This window comes from Fusarium oxysporum, chromosome 13 (genome assembly GCF_000149955.1).
Source record: "Fusarium oxysporum f. sp. lycopersici 4287 chromosome 13, whole genome shotgun sequence".
Lineage (NCBI taxonomy): Eukaryota > Fungi > Ascomycota > Sordariomycetes > Hypocreales > Nectriaceae > Fusarium > Fusarium oxysporum.
This window is the reverse complement of record NC_030998.1, coordinates 1574982-1589936: the sequence shown is the minus strand read 5'-3', so window position 1 is coordinate 1589936 and position 14955 is coordinate 1574982. Positions and strand designations below refer to the sequence as shown.

Sequence of the window (14955 nt, the reverse complement as noted above, 5' to 3'; positions counted from 1 at the left end):
TAAACAGGGATCATCTTAGCGTGACGTTGAACCCGAGGAACCGGAAGAGTCGGCACGCGAGCAGAACCCTTCTGAACCCCCAAAGACACTCACACGTGCCCTGCCTATGCAGTCCATTGGCGTTACATTCTACCGAGAGCTATTACAAAAGTTCAATATGATTTGCACCAACAACGTTGCGTTGACCGACGGTGGAGAAACGCACGGCACGATATCCGTGCAGTTTGATCTGCATTCCTATATGAAACACAATAACGCTGCTGCCAATTGAGCGTCGATCTTTAGCTCAAGTGCAAGTTTGTGTTTGTATTCAATCGTTATGCTCTTCCAAACTGCTACCATCTTGGCCGTCGCTGGTCTGGCCCTCGGCCACTCTTATGAGCCTCCCAAGGAGCACAAGCATGAGACTGGCTGGGAGACCAGTTACACTGCCACTGGCACCGCTGAAGTCGCTGCTGCTGCTGCTACAGCCAAGACTAGCAGTCCTACTTCCAAGGTGAAGGGCAAGGCATTTGATCGCATTGCCATCATTTACTTTGAGAATGAGAACTACGAGAAGGCTTTCGGTGACCGTAAGTTTCCCCTCCCTCAATTAATCGAAGGATGAGAACTGACTGGTGTAGCCAACTTCACCTGGCTCCGCAAGAAGGGTATCACTCTCGAGAACTACTTTGGAGTGACCCATCCCTCTGAGCCAAACTACATGGCCGCCATTGCGGGAGATTACTTTGGCATGCAGAACGACGACTTCAACCGCAACCCGCGCAACGTCTCTACTGTGATTGATCTCCTCGAGCACCGCGGTATCTCCTGGGGTCTGTACCAAGAGGACATGCCTTACTCTGGCTTCGAGGGCTTCTCCTGGGTGAACCACCAGAACGGCAAGAATGACTACGTTCGCAAGCATAACCCCGCTGTTCTCCACGACAGCATCGCTACCTCTGAGCAGCGCCTTTCTCAGATCAAGAACCTCTCGCTCGTTGATACCGAGAAGTCTGTCTTCCACAAGGATCTCAAGGAGAACAAGCTTCCTCAGTGGATGTTTATCACTCCTAACATGACCTCTGATGGACACGACACTTCGGTCACCGTTGCTGGTCAGTGGGCTCGTACTTTCCTCGAACCTCTTCTCAAGGACAAGCATTTCATGCAAAACACTCTTGTTCTTGTTACATGGGATGAGAACGAGACCTACGCTCGTCAAAACCACATTCTCGGCATCCTTCTCGGCGACGCAGTCCCCAAGCATCTCGTTGGAACCAGCGACAACAGCTTCTACAACCACTACTCCGAGATCGCCACCGTCTCCGCAAACTGGGGTCTCGACACCCTCGGACGCTGGGATGTCGGCGCCAACGTCTTCAAGGTCGTTGCGCAAAAGACAGGCGACAAGATCCGAAAGTGGAAGTCTCACAAGCTTGACAGCTACTTCTGGAACGCCTCGTATGCTGGTCCTTTCAACACTAATGGTGGAAACAAGGAGTATGTTGCGCCCAACTTGGATCTTGAGCATAGTTTCTCTGGACGCAAGATCTTTGAGCCTATTCGCAAGGAGTGGAAGAAGAGCAAGAATCCTACTTACTACAAGGATACTATTGAGGTTAACGATGGACTTAACCCTCCTAAGGGTTATGAGCCTGCCAAGTCTACCTAGATTACTGTATAGATACTCGGTGTAATCAGGACAATGTAAATAGCATCAATTCTATGATATCAGTCTAGATAGAATAAATAGCAATTACCCTCAACCTTCACCTCTGAAATCTTCAATAACGACTTTTTAATAATGTTTCAGTAAATTCGTGGTACTACGGATAATTGCCAAGCACATGCCAGATCGCCAAGTCAACGGGCCGAACGATCCATCCAATTAGCCTTTTTTGCTTCAGGGATCTTGTGCACTAGGACACTATCTCCCAGGGGCAGACGAATCAAATAGCGCACTTTTGTCAGCGGTCGTTAGCGCGTGGCCGACCTGTAAGATTGCGGCGTTTTACCATGTGCGGTGTAGATCACTTCGCTTGTGGAACTGTTTTGTGCTGCGGTCGGCAATATCATGCCGTGAGCTATCCTGTCTTGTCACCGATGAGATGCATCATGGGATGAATTGGGAAGGCACGTGGAGGGATGTGAAGGACTTATGATTTTGCTCTTTTGAGACTTTCTTCCTTCTTACACCTTCGTCTGTGAACCTGAGGTTTGGAGATTGGCGACATTGTCCAACATGAAGTCATCGCAAAGCCCAGCATTCAAACGTTTTCTATCCGACTTCACGCTCGGTTTCTCAGATGGACTTACAGTACCATTTGCCCTCACAGCTGGGCTCAGCTCTCTCGGAAAGACAGATACCGTCATCACGGGCGGATTAGCAGAGTTGTGCGCCGGCAGCATCAGCATGGGAATCGGAGGATATCTCGCGGCACGAGACGAATGCGCACCTTGCCAACCTAAGTCCAAAGATTTGGAGGAATCGAGGGAGAGTTATGAGAGGAATAGCGAAAGCGACTACATGGTTGAACAGTCCGAGAAAATGCAGATGCAAGCGGAGGAGTTGGTGCGACAACATCTCAAGCCTTTGGATCTACCGAGTTCAACAGTCACCACAATCCTCAACACAATTCAACAAGAACCATCAGATCTACAACGTGTGGTATCACGCCTAAACTCGTTAAAAGAAGATCTTTCGCCCTCACAACCAACCCCTCAGTCACCAATCATATCTGGTCTCTCGATATCGTTAGGGTACACCATCGGCGGCATCATTCCCTTATTTCCGTACTTCTTTACCAGCACAGTTGGTCTCGGTCTTCAATGGAGCTCTTGTCTCTGCCTCTTGGTATTATTTGCATTTGGAGCGGGGAAGAGCTACATTCTGCAAACTGGAGATGCGTCAATGCGTTCGTGGATGATTGAAGGGCTTCAAATGTTAGTCCTGGGTGCTTTAGCTGCAATAGCAGCCGTGGCGTGTGTCACCTGGGTTGGAGCAAGTTAATGGGTGCCTATTTTGAGAGTTCAGGCAGAAACATTCATGCAGACGTGGGCGAATAAGGGGATGAGCATTTGAGTTTAACCTCCGAATCGTCATCGTTAAAATGCTACGAGGGACAAGTTTATTATACACCGTGAAAGACTAGTGACCAATAATAACCAAATGAGCTATGTTCCATTTCAAATACCAGCCTTGATATATCGTGACTCCTAAATCCACTTATGCTTCTTGGAGTAACGACTCGACGAGATGCCGGATCTCCTCTAGGGGTATCATACCATCCACAACGCCATGTAAACGAAAATAAATATGACAATCCATCCTATTCCTCTGTATCCTGACATCAGATTGAGACTCCTCCATACATAGTAAGGTATGCTTGTGGAGCGATCATGGCGTGAATCTTGATATCAGCGTGTGCTTTTCGTCAGCTTTGAATTGAACTTGACGGCTTTTCGTTCTGCTTCATCCCTGAATTCTCCATGAACCCATTCATATAGACACTTGTGACTCTGGCTGGGATAGCTCTCCCAACCAATACGACCAGCACCACATAAGGGACCTTCTGTATCGCTGAGCCGCGTGTAGAACTGGCCAGAGATGGCACGAGTAAAACCCACCGTCGAATCTTCCGCGCAATCCTAGGACTCCCATTTGACCTGGATTTGGCCCCTTTCCCAATGATCCAACTTTGTATCAGCTCTCGCCTCATGATTCATTCAAGGACGAGTAGGCTGACTTCACCCAGCGTTTTACTGCGCTTCCCAGCTGCTCCTCTGGTTGAAGCAACCAAGACAGCATGTCCGCCAGCCACAGTACCCAAGTTCTTATGTCTCCCAGTCCTCAAGCAAAGTCATAGGAGCAAGGAAATAAGCCACCAGCCGTTTGACAGGCCACAGACTCTATTATCCAGGGCCATACAGGTCTTCATCCGCAAAGGGGTCAGTAACATGGGGTGCGGTATCAAGGAAAGCATATTGGACAGGAGAAGCCGATGCCCCCTGATTAGCAAGAGTACCAAGTGCGGCAAGACCCGTGGTGGGGGAGAACTCCGAAGACGGGTGATCAAGAAAAGCCCAAAACCCGGAAGAACTCGGGGAGCCGGAAGATTGGACACCATTGTTGGCCGCTGGGATAGGCTGAGCAATCTACCCAGGCATAAACCCGTCCCAAGAAATCATTCCCCAAGTGTCTTCTTTATGGGGAAACAGAGCAGGGAACGAGGCAGAGGGGACAGGAAGGACAGTATCCCCAGCTTCCATGAGATCTTCCGGGGTGGTTTGGATCATCATGTTGTCCACTTGATCAGCCTGAGCCATCATGCCAACTTGAGGAAACCCCGTGATCGGGTTGTTGACCAAAGAGTTTCGTGCCATAGTATCGAACTGGTTGGCCAAGACTGGTTGGGAAACTGGGGCAGAAGAGGCAGGATCGAAAGGATGGAGAGAAGCGTGACCAAGGACAGGCATGGGATGTTGGAAACTTGTGCCGAAAGAATTACCAACGACACCAGAGCCCAGGAAGGGAGCAAGGAAATGTGGATCTGGGACCGGCATGGGCATCTCAAACCCAAAATCCCATGAGCCATCCATTCCAAAGGGGACAACAGAGGCAGCATGGCCAGGAGCAGTAAGAGGGAAATCGGGGACAGAAGGGGCAGAAACAGGGAGAGGCACAGCGGGAGTAGGAGAGGCAGAAGCGTATCCCACGCCAGGATAATATGGCTGCTCCAAGAGACGCCGGACGGGCTCAGGTATGCCAGGAGGAAGGGGATCCGGAGGGAAACTAGAACGCCGGGGAAAAGAAGCGACAGGAGCATGAGGGTTTGCAAGGCTCCCTAGGTTCTGGTACCCGGGGACAGGAAACTGCGGGTACCCAGCAGCGAAGTTACCTTGCACAGGGTCAGAAGCGGCGCGTTGAAGACAAAAGGCGTGCGCCTCTCGTCGAAAGGCTGCAGCCTCTTCTTCCAGCTCCTTTTCCACTTGGCGTTTCCTCTTCTTTTCCCGTCGCTCAGCAGCCCTGGCTGGGTCGTTCTTGGACCCCTCTGGACGACCGGCACGACGAATTACCTGCACGTCGTCTGTAAAGTTTGTTAGCGATGATTCGTTTACGGAGTTTGTGCTTGAAGAAGGGCGTGTGCTTACCTTGGTGGCCTGGGGCGTCAATACATGTGGATGTTCGGTGCCCGTCACGGCACTTGGAACATGCAATCTTGTCACCTTGCTCGTTGATTCTCATTGTAGCTGGAGCTATGTTGGATGCAATAGTGCAGAGGTAGGAAGAAGTATGACCTTTTGATGTTTATTACCGTGGTAAATGTAACTTGTCGAAAGTTGGACTCGTTTGTCGAATGTGATTAAGTGAAAAGAATGAAGAGAGGAAGACAGAGAAAATAATATGGGATTTTATAGAAGCAAAGAGTAGTACAAGCTCAAGACATGAGATTCTAAAGAGTACAGTATGAAAGCTTGTCACATCGTGAGTTCACTCCGACGAATGAAGGGATGGAAGTCACGAGAGCTTCATTTTGACATCTTGAGGCTAAGGCACATATTTCCTGTCAGAATTCCATTATACTGTGTATTCACACTCCCTATGTCCGGTCTTCGACTCTGATGGAAGGTAATCACGTAGAATCACGGAGTGTTCACTCAAATGGCCTGGTTTGATTCGCCATGAGGGGATGTACAATGTACTATTCTCTGAAAACAGTGGCACAAGTGAAAAGCATCTTGATGATAAAGGTTGAAGAGGCAAAGACAGTACAAAGTAAACTCACAATTCTTGGACGTGTATTGTGCGTGATTCCTGCTCCCCTGGGTCTCCCCTTTTCATCCCCTTACTCGATAAGCTGACTAGCATGGTAGACTCCTCTATCTTGGAAATCGTTTGAATCCCATAAACGATATGTTTATTTCCAACTGGAACAGCTGGCCACGTCCAGTGCATCTGTGGACTCCCTCCTTGCCGTGCCTGGAAGATGCTCGCTCATAACGATATTGCCCAATTGGGTGGTACGCAACTATGATTATGCATTAGCACTAGGTGATCTGAGTTTCAAATCAGCAGCACAGTTCGTGAAAAGCTTATATTAAAAGTCACATCTATGCCAATGGCCTAAGGCTGTTGCCCCTTCCGTAGCATTCAATGCCTCATGTTCAGGTCTCAGCTAATTTGTGCCATTCACAAATGATTTTGTGGTCACTTTGGATGTGATTTTTCACTTGTTGTGAAGCTTTGGTGCGTTCGGGCCTTGGGTCAATCTCAGGCCACCATTTGTTTGCACGGTAGCGGGCACAGTGCCCAAATTCTAGAAACACCCGCGGAGCCGGAGTGGCGAGGGACTGTCAAAGGCCCAGCTTGGCCAAGTCTCGATTGACAAGTTCAAGATTCCTGGCCAGGATTCATGGGGAATTCTTTTCTCCAATTCAAGTGACGAGGTTTGTCTCTGAACAACATAGAGTACCAAGGGATAGAATAAGGAACATCATTTTCTTTTATATCCAAATCTATCCCATTTTAATAATAGACATGGTAGCAAGGGCTTCTTACAGATCATCTATGACCTAACTATGCTATGAGAACATTGGTTCCTGAGAGAGCTGAGGCAACCACTACGCTCTACTTAAACGGCCATCCTGGAAATTGTCCTGTTTTCTCTCATGTCCACTCACGATCTTTGACTTCTGTACCATGTTTTGCCTGTTGTCAGGGGAATCACAGTCTCAGGGGCGCTCAATTGTGAAGTCTCGCAGCGATAAGAAGCAACACAAGATACCTTTGCTGTGAGCCCTCAAAAAAGGGCTTAAGGAGGGCGCTGCCCTATTCCATCACATCGACATTTTGCATTCATTAGCACCAACCCAAAAAGAGGGATCATGTACTGCGAGGTTCCTTTTCCTTCCATTATGCTCGATTCTTTTCTCTTCTGAGGTTTACACGCTCCGAGCTATGATTCAACCTCGACTCACATGTTCCAAATATCTTTTTGCTTGCAAACTCTGATTCAACTTTGAAGTTGGGTTGGCTCATGACGTGAAGAGACTCAGCGTGCAGTTTGGTTCGAGCTGTAGTTCATATGGATGTCGTTGGCTGGGAGGAACTCAATCGGACAGGTTCAGATTTAATCGTGGGGCTCCACGCATTTTCTCCGGTCACATAGGGGGCAAAACCTTAATTCATCTGTATCGACTGCCTAAAGTGTAAACATCCAGCCTAATTCTGTGCATTACGAGACCTGCCATCCCCAACCCTAACCCTTCATTACTGATTACCTATCTATACAAGAATTGTGCAAATACGTAGAGTTGTTCCGAGCCAGAACTTTACATAACGAGGGCAGCAGCAACACCGGCCAGAGACAGAGCACCAAACACACGCGTGAAAGAAGACGAGGCACCAGATGTGTTAACGGGCGTAGCTTCACCAGAGGTCTCAGATCCACTAGCATCGCTTCCCGAAGCCTTAGTCTTGGTGGCGTCGCTAGCAGTTGCAGTGGCGCTCGCGTGTTTAGCGTTGAGTAGTTCCTGACCAGCAGTGATAGAAACAGCACCGTAATCGAATGTTCTAAACCCGTAATCCTCAAGATCTTCAGTGTTGGTGAGAGTCGCGGTGGGATGGCCATCATCGTTGCCGCCAACGTTGATAGTGGTGCACTTTTGCGCGACGGTACGCGACATTTCGCAGTGCACGGAGAATCTCCAGTCATCCTCCTTGTCGCCGGGCATGGTGATGAAGAGATCAAAGTCGCCTGTGCTGGCGGCACCAGGGGGAAGGGTCTTGCTCATGTAGGGTCCAATGATGTACGTGTTGTTGTAGACACCGCAGTCGTCCATGGTATGGAACTCTTCGCTCTCGGGGTCAACGTAGGGGCAGTTGAGAACGTATGTTGTATGATCCGCGTCTGCGCCGAGGACTTCGGCGACGAGAGTCGTTGACGCGCCCGCCCCGGCAAAGATGGGGAGAGAGGTGACGAGAGCAGAAGACATTTTGAATAATGATAACGAGTGTATGAAGTGAAGTATTTTGTGGCTGAAAATGAGCGAATGAATGAACGAAGAGATGTTGAAGAAGGGAAAATCACGGTGGGAAATTGGGAAAGGAGAGGGAACAAAATGGGAATAGCGATAGGGGACTAGCCAGGCAGGAGGCCAATCATTCAGTGGGTTAACCTCGATGGAGCTAGGCCCCCCGTAGCGAGATTTACAGGACATCCACTAAAGGCGGCCAATTAAATGACCCAGATTTGATCAACGCCGGGGATGATGCCCCGTAGGGCAGCGCATGAAATGGTGAGTGTCTCACTATTGATAGGAACAGAGCTTGGTGTTTGAACGCTGGATCCAATGGACTTACACCGCCATGGCTGTTGATGAACCTTCAACCCCATCATACGGCCATTTTCTGGGGGACACAAAGTTCCGGAAAGATCCAGTGACTTAACTGAATTCGTTGTAATTTAGTGATGACATTTGAGAAAGCGGTATGCGCAGAAACAAAGAACCGCGCTGGGGGTTCTGAGCATGGAGGAAATTTCAGTAACGAGAAGGCGCGATAAGCTTATTCAGGCGGGGGAAAATAAACTGCGTTAAGATAAGACAAAATTGGATACCTGAAGATGATTGGAGCTCCAGTTGAAGAGCAGATCCGAGCTTCAGCGTCCGGTGAATCGCGATCATCCATGAACAACTGACTGGGTCATGCGTGAGTTCGATCATAAGTCGAGATCTGAAACATATTCTTATCAAACTTGATCGGTCTGGTGGTCTAGTGGTATGATTCTCGCTTAGGGAAAACCCTATAGCTTAGCTTGCGAGAGGTCCCGGGTTCAATCCCCGGCCAGACCCTATTCTTTTGGTTTTTCATTCAAATAGAAATTGCCCGTCTCTTTTTGCTTGAATTTTCTTGTCTGTCTATCTGATTCTATCCACTTGAAAATTCGTAACACTATACATAGTGTTCCCTATTTCTTGTCCTGCGATTTAAACTCTTGTTATTTCAGTTCATGCCGGCCGATATGGCCTAAATATCCACGCTCTTCGCCATATCTTCCCATTCCTGGCAAATTTCCAGTGTCTCCTCGCACTTGGTCTTCACTCTCGACCAACTATCCGAACCCAAAGGTACCCTCAAAGGCACCTTCTTGCCCTCTGCAAAACCTGCTCCCCTAACTAGCTCAATCATCCTAGCAACAGCCTTCTCGGGATCTCCTGGCGAACTTTCCGTCAAAGTCGCCTCAGCCTGTCTTACTGCTTCATTAAACTGAGCATACTCTGGAACACGAGCCTCAACATGTTGGATCTTGTTGAAAACCGGGGTGCGGCAGTATCCTGGCTCGACGATGAGGACTTTCAGACCTCGAGCGAAGATGGCGAGTTCTTTGGATAGACACTCGACGGCGCCTGAGGGTGTTAGTCGGTCAAGGTTTGGAGAGCGGAAAGCTCAAGTTGACTTACCTTCTAGAGCGAACTTGCTAGCGCAGTATCCTGATGCACTGGGATCAGCGTGCCATCCAGCTTGAGATCCGACGAAAAGCAAAGTTCCGGATCCCTTCTTCCTCAAGTACGGCAAGACGGCACGGGTGATATTCATAGGTCCGTGAAAGTTGACCTGGAATGACTTTTCCATATCTTCTTGACTATTCTATCATCAGCTGCTTTCATGATAACTTACAATCCATGTTACTCACGTCAGCTCTTCTACTGCCCCACTGAGGATATACCCCGCGTTGTTGACGACAACATCGATTCCATTGTAGATACTCCAAGCCTCCTCGATCTTGGACTTGATGACCTCGGGAGAGGATGAAACATCGAGGTCTAGAATAGCTGCGCCAGTTTCTTTGAGGTGTGAGAGCTTTGTATCGACGTTGCGACCAGTAGCTATGACGTTATCGCCTGCAGATCGAAGTTGACGAACGAGAGCTTCGCCGAACCCGCTGGAGCAGCCAGTGATGAACCAGGTTAACCCCATGATGTTAGAAGTATATGTATTTGGCTTTCAAAGGATCGCAGAGCAATCTAATGATAAGAAGCGTAAGGATCACGTTTTATACTTGCGGTGAGAACCAGGTTCAGGATCCTCCGTAGTGGATTGAGTCAGCATCAGTGGGACCAGTCTGACAGCTAACGTTAGTTAATCGTGGCTATGTTTGCTTGAAAGGGACCTCTAGCTCAGAGATAATCTAATTCCTGATTGTGATTTGAGAATAATGGACCAGCCGATGACCCAGGGACTGATCCAACTATGTTTAGGTGACACTGTCATACAAGAGCCAAGAAATAGTTATCCGCCATTCTTATACGTCCCCTTTGCTACTTGTTCCCCGTAAACCAAATCGATAGCATCACCACGGGTTTACACCTTGAACTCCAATAACCTTCCCAACATCTTCATCCTTCTCACCCTTAATAACACGCGCGATTCGCTCCCCTCCCTCCGCCGGCTCAGCTGCTCCTCGCTGCTTGAGAGACTCGGCATCACTGGTGAAGTTTGTCGCACACAACCCCGGATCCACCCCAAATACCAAGAAACCCTCTGATTTAAGCCGAATGTTGTACATAGTCATAAGCATGTTCAATCCAGCTTTACTAGTCCGGTATTCCGTTGCACCAGCGCTATGAAGCGGAGATTCAGGGTTGGATGTATGGGTGATGGATCCAGTGCTTGAAGTGACAAAGATGAGACGAGGAGGTTTATGCTCCGACTTGCGAAGAAGAGGGAGAAACGCTTCGGTGACGCTTAGTGCACCAACGAGATTTGTCTCGAGAACCTTGCGGAAAGCTTCGCGCGTTGGAGGGCTGGCCATTGAGATGATACCAGCGTTGTTGACCAGAATATCCAATCTACCCCATTCAGAGGCTAGAGTCTGAGCAGCGGCATCGACGGAGTTGTCATCGGTAACATCAATCTGGATGCTGGAGACTGTTCCTTTGATGTCGTCGAGTGACTGGAGCGACCGAGCTGCTATCTCCCCCTTGGCTTCATCTCGACTGCCAATAATGACATGGTATTTGACGGAAGATAGAACTAGATTCTTGGCTGTTTCGAAGCCGACGCCTTGATTGGCGCCTAGTTGGGTATCTCAATGGAGAGTCTGCGAAGCTGCGTGTGCATCAACTCACCGGTAATAAGGACCAGCTGCTTGTATTTGGACATGTTGCATCAGATACTATATGAGCATTGGTGGCAAATTTGAAGGTTCAAGGGGATATTTGACGAAATAAGTGGTATATGTAGCAGTGCTCTTGTGCCATCTATTCATGTTGCTACTGACGGACTTAAGGCAAGCTCTAGCTTAAAATCCGCCCACGGACATCTCACATCGGAACGCCCGGAGATACCTCCACGGAGATATCAAGGTGAGCTCATTGGCCAATCGCATATTTCTCCTCAGGGTTCAGCTCCTTCAGGATTTATTCAGACAGGATTTATCTTATTCTTTGGTGCTGGACGCATGGATAGTTGCCGTATCCCGAATTCAAGCCGCCATTTTGATGCATTTCATTCAAGTGATCTCTATGAGCAGTCACTTGAAAGGATTTGGGCCATCATAGAATAGAAGGTTACATAGAATTTTGCGGGAAATCGAGGTCATTGAGAGGGTTTGAAATTTTGTGTACAGGTGTTGTTCCAAAGCCTTCGACTTACATGCTTGACCAAGTAATATCTTCAAGTTCCTCACAGATTGTAACTAGGAATTAATATGTGAACTGTTCTTTATCGTTGCTATAATTCGTTACCATGCTCCATCTACCTTACAGTCTTGCAGTAGAGTATCTCATGGAGACTGAAGTTGGCTGTAGCCATCAGCTGTTATACCCTGAACTGTGTTCCGCAACATGTTTGTTGCAGGGTGACTAAATTTGACTCTTGATTGGATATTTAGCGGCCCGGCTTTCATCCGCTGGAAGGCGGAACCAACAACGAAATTCTAGGAATGGTGCCTAACCAACATGCTCTCCCCTCATCATCAAATGTAGACCTTTCAAGATGCAAAGCTCGCCGCCTACGATCTTCGTTGACTCTCTCCTCAAGGGCTCTAGCGTTACATTCAAAGACTCTATGTTCTTCACACATAATGGGCCTGGGGCAACTTTCCCATCTGCTGATCAAGTTCGAGTCAAGAGTGAAGCTGGCGATCACGTCCTTGATAGAAAGAATACTGTTATCTTCGAGTCACTTGGCTTGGTCGTCAAATTTGGCAAAGAGCCTTGTGTCACTGTTGCGGAAGGCCAGTGCCTTTGGTGGTTACGTCGACATCTTCCAAGCGTCCCTGTGCCTGAGATGTACGGCTGGACCGAAGATTGAGGAGAATTATTTTTGTATATGCAGTTGGTTGAAGGTGTGACCTTGGAGAAAATATGGGAATCTTTGAATAAAGAGGATAAAACTGGGATTTGCGATCAATTGCGAGACATGGTAGTTGACCTACGTCAAGTAAAACGTGACTCAAATGATGAGTTTCTCGGTACGTGAGAGTACGACTGCCGTAAAAATGATGATGCTGTTCAGTCGCCAGGACAAATCAACCGCGAGCCGCTACAAGATGTTGTATTTGCCGATGCGATCCGACCAAGAGCAGGAGCATTCTCGTCCTTGAAAGAATTCCATGACTGGTTTTCTTTCTTGTTTAAACGGCTAGCTGCAAGTGGTTCCCACTGGGAAGGATATGAGCTCAAGGATATACCCGATCCTTATCGCCAGTTACTACAAGACGATCCGGGAGTCGTTTTCACTCATGCTGATCTTCACCAGAGCAACATAATGGTCTCGGAAGGCGGGCCCTGTCGTGTTGTCGCCATCATAGACTGGCACCAGTCGGGATGGTATCCAGACTACTGGGAGTTTTACAAGGCTGAGTACACCAACCACTGGGAATCCGAGTGGGTGTAGAAGTACATCCCAATGTTCTTAGACAAACCCAGAGCAACGTTGAGGGGATTGATAGCTACGCAGCCTCATGGAGTTTTATATATTATGAGAACAGTGGCTTCCTGGAAAAGCAAAACTGGGTCGCGGTTGTAAACAGTCTGATTGAAGTAGAATTGCGACCGCGGGTATCTGGTGACTCGACGCACCTGGCAAAAAAGATATGACAGTTTTCAGATTATCTGCAAAAGCTAAAAAACATACAACAGCGGGGATTCGCTGGTCGTCACCGACCCAACTACTAATCCGCCCCTTACAGGCTTGACTATGGGAGAGCAGACGGGATCCCGTATTTTCCTGTAGGTATGGTCGTATGTGCTTGAAGAGGAGCGAATTCGTGTTCAAACCCAGTCGCGGACGATGCGTTAGGTCTTTATAACTATGCCCTGTTTTAGCAATGTTGGCCGAAGTCCCCTCGATTGTCTGCGACGTATTCTAGCCTATATAATTTGCAGCCAGGTATCTATTAACTCTAGGGTTTCTCTTTACTATGGTCCTTGTTATAGGATAATAGAATAGTAGTTAATTGTGCGCTCTGGGAGTAATGACACCCCTTTGTTCAGGAATCCTACTGTATCTCCCTAAGGGATTTAAAATTTATTAAGTATGTAACTGCCGACTGAGACCTTGATTGGCTCTGTTAATTCTTGTATGACTGGAATCACCATTTGATAGTGCCTTGCAGGTGTTATCATGCTACTAGACTCATGATGTATGGCATGGAAAGATGCTTGAGGATATTCTCCCTTTAAGAGATGACCCTGTGAAACCTATTATGTTATATTAGTACCCTATACTTTATAAGAGAGGATATGTACTAGCAGATCTATTGCCTGGTGTGCGATGGCCTGGTAAATAGGTTCTTAGTGGTAACAGAATATGTCTGCTCTGCTCTAACAGGTAGGAGGTGGCTGATACCCTCGCAGATGCTTTGAAGAAGTACTTATGTTATGCCGCATGCGCTTGGGTATCTCGAGGACAAGAAAGTGTTGCATTATAGAAAGAGGTGGCTCGGTGGACGGTGCAGGGGGAAAGGTGAGGAAACACTGTCCTGATCTGGAGCACCTGGCGGAATATGCGATGCTCATTTTCTCCCATCATGGAAGTGTCGAGTGCCTTGCATACCTGGTGATAACTAATTTTTATTTTAGTCTGATGTCTGATCTTGGGCCAAAGGATGCTTATATCTGAGATCAGGACGCACGTGATGAAGGTGAAATGGGATGTAGAGAATAAGCGAGCCGTGAATCTCTGGTTGCGGTTTCAGTTTAATGAAGGAATTCCGACACCGCATTGGATGCTCTCCAAACTGGCGTAAATTTTATAATTGCAATGGAACTGGTCTATTTAATACAGGTAGATATGAAGACGTGCTGCATGAGCCACTCACTGAACACGATCAGCTCATAAGCCCGGTGCCAATGACCTCTTTCGTAGAGAACGTGAAGATTCTTTGCCAGTCTCGCCACCCCACTTATGTATCTATCAAGATTGACCTCGCAGATAGAAGGGTTACCCGGGAATTTGCGGAGCTTATATCTCTCTTCCGTGAAGCCACTATAGGGGTCCGGGGGAGTGATGTTCCTGATGCATCGGGGCGACTTCGGCTAATGGGTGTCTTACGAAACTCAATTCGTATCTGTCGGCGGGTTTAGCTCAGTTGGGAGAGTCTTGACATGTCAGTCAATATGAAATATCCAGTGCTTACATTTATGCGGTGGTTAATAAAGAGCTTTTCAGGCAATGCTGTACCTATTGCATCAGATTTAGCTAAACTTGGCAATCTGAGACAAGGGTATCGGTTACTGCCGTTCAGCAAGTCATTACGAAACAGCATCCAAGGTGGGTATCTAATATGTAAGATCAGTATAATTTAAATTTATTATAATACTAAATAGATAAAAAGAATATAATGAATTACTCGTTTATGATTTTACGACCATTACGTATCTTGCTGAATCTCCCCGCGTAGCGGGAATTCCGCGGCTTTACGGATTGTACTCAAGATCACATGATATATCGGTCAATCTGTCAAT

At 47.8% G+C, this 14955-nt stretch overlaps 7 protein-coding genes and 2 non-coding genes across 9 annotated transcripts; 4 read left to right on the top strand and 5 right to left on the bottom strand.

Moving 5' to 3' along the window:
* Positions 1 to 125: 125 nt before the first annotated feature.
* On the top strand, positions 126 to 1773 carry FOXG_16878 (uncharacterized protein). The gene is made up of 2 exons (XM_018396895.1): positions 126 to 572; positions 624 to 1773. The coding sequence occupies exons 1-2, from the start codon at positions 320 to 322 to the stop codon at positions 1652 to 1654; spliced, it is 1284 nt and encodes a 427-aa protein (XP_018257689.1). The 5' UTR covers positions 126 to 319; the 3' UTR covers positions 1655 to 1773.
* Positions 1774 to 2078: 305 nt separating this feature from the next.
* FOXG_16877 (uncharacterized protein) lies at positions 2079 to 3178 on the top strand. The gene has a single exon (XM_018396894.1). The coding sequence runs from the start codon at positions 2225 to 2227 to the stop codon at positions 2990 to 2992; it is 768 nt and encodes a 255-aa protein (XP_018257688.1). The 5' UTR covers positions 2079 to 2224; the 3' UTR covers positions 2993 to 3178.
* A 959-nt stretch (positions 3179 to 4137) lies between these two features.
* FOXG_16876 (uncharacterized protein) lies at positions 4138 to 5227 on the bottom strand (the record flags this gene model as incomplete). Its single annotated transcript, XM_018396893.1, has 2 exons — positions 4138 to 5069; positions 5134 to 5227. 2 exons carry the CDS (start codon positions 5225 to 5227, stop codon positions 4138 to 4140), a joined length of 1026 nt encoding a protein of 341 aa, XP_018257687.1.
* A 1739-nt stretch (positions 5228 to 6966) lies between these two features.
* Positions 6967 to 8089, bottom strand: FOXG_16875 (uncharacterized protein). Its single transcript, XM_018396892.1, has one exon. It carries the CDS (start codon positions 7975 to 7977, stop codon positions 7315 to 7317), a length of 663 nt encoding a protein of 220 aa, XP_018257686.1. The 5' UTR covers positions 7978 to 8089; the 3' UTR covers positions 6967 to 7314.
* A 655-nt stretch (positions 8090 to 8744) lies between these two features.
* FOXG_22621 lies at positions 8745 to 8835 on the top strand. Its single transcript has one exon. It is a non-coding gene; the product is annotated as a tRNA-Pro (tRNA).
* A 40-nt stretch (positions 8836 to 8875) lies between these two features.
* Positions 8876 to 10037, bottom strand: FOXG_16874 (uncharacterized protein). The gene is made up of 3 exons (XM_018396891.1): positions 9678 to 10037; positions 9445 to 9626; positions 8876 to 9390 (listed from the first exon to the last, which is right to left on the bottom strand). The coding sequence occupies exons 1-3, from the start codon at positions 9959 to 9961 to the stop codon at positions 9011 to 9013; spliced, it is 846 nt and encodes a 281-aa protein (XP_018257685.1). The 5' UTR covers positions 9962 to 10037; the 3' UTR covers positions 8876 to 9010.
* A 124-nt stretch (positions 10038 to 10161) lies between these two features.
* On the bottom strand, positions 10162 to 11187 carry FOXG_16873 (uncharacterized protein). Its single transcript, XM_018396890.1, has 2 exons — positions 11113 to 11187; positions 10162 to 11059 (listed from the first exon to the last, which is right to left on the bottom strand). Exons 1-2 carry the CDS (start codon positions 11144 to 11146, stop codon positions 10335 to 10337), a joined length of 759 nt encoding a protein of 252 aa, XP_018257684.1. The 5' UTR covers positions 11147 to 11187; the 3' UTR covers positions 10162 to 10334.
* An 881-nt stretch (positions 11188 to 12068) lies between these two features.
* On the top strand, positions 12069 to 12883 carry FOXG_16872 (uncharacterized protein; the record flags this gene model as incomplete). The annotated part of the gene is made up of 3 exons (XM_018396889.1): positions 12069 to 12332; positions 12452 to 12458; positions 12510 to 12883. 3 exons carry the CDS (start codon positions 12069 to 12071, stop codon positions 12881 to 12883), a joined length of 645 nt encoding a protein of 214 aa, XP_018257683.1.
* Positions 12884 to 13116: 233 nt separating this feature from the next.
* FOXG_22620 lies at positions 13117 to 13232 on the bottom strand. Its single transcript, XR_001936445.1, has one exon. It is a non-coding gene; the product is annotated as a 5S ribosomal RNA (ribosomal RNA).
* Positions 13233 to 14955: the final 1723 nt, after the last annotated feature.

What these genes read in the sequence shown, in the direction of transcription:
- FOXG_16878 (XM_018396895.1), top strand. Translation starts at nt 320, where the DNA reads ATGCTCTTCCAAACTGCTACCATCTTGGCCGTCGCTGGTCTGGCCCTC. An exon ending in CGAGAAGGCTTTCGGTGACC is followed by an intron (nt 573 to 623) that starts GTAAGTTTCCCC and finishes TGACTGGTGTAG; the next exon opens with CCAACTTCACCTGGCTCCGC.
- FOXG_16877 (XM_018396894.1), top strand. Translation starts at nt 2,225, where the DNA reads ATGAAGTCATCGCAAAGCCCAGCATTCAAACGTTTTCTATCCGACTTC.
- FOXG_16875 (XM_018396892.1), bottom strand. Translation starts at nt 7,977, where the DNA reads ATGTCTTCTGCTCTCGTCACCTCTCTCCCCATCTTTGCCGGGGCGGGC.
- FOXG_16874 (XM_018396891.1), bottom strand. Translation starts at nt 9,961, where the DNA reads ATGGGGTTAACCTGGTTCATCACTGGCTGCTCCAGCGGGTTCGGCGAA. An exon ending in GGGGCAGTAGAAGAGCTGAC is followed by an intron (nt 9,627 to 9,677) that starts GTGAGTAACATG and finishes ATGATAGAATAG; the next exon opens with TCAAGAAGATATGGAAAAGT. An exon ending in TAGCAAGTTCGCTCTAGAAG is followed by an intron (nt 9,391 to 9,444) that starts GTAAGTCAACTT and finishes TAACACCCTCAG; the next exon opens with GCGCCGTCGAGTGTCTATCC.
- FOXG_16873 (XM_018396890.1), bottom strand. Translation starts at nt 11,146, where the DNA reads ATGTCCAAATACAAGCAGCTGGTCCTTATTACCG. An exon ending in GCAGCTGGTCCTTATTACCG is followed by an intron (nt 11,060 to 11,112) that starts GTGAGTTGATGC and finishes ATACCCAACTAG; the next exon opens with GCGCCAATCAAGGCGTCGGC.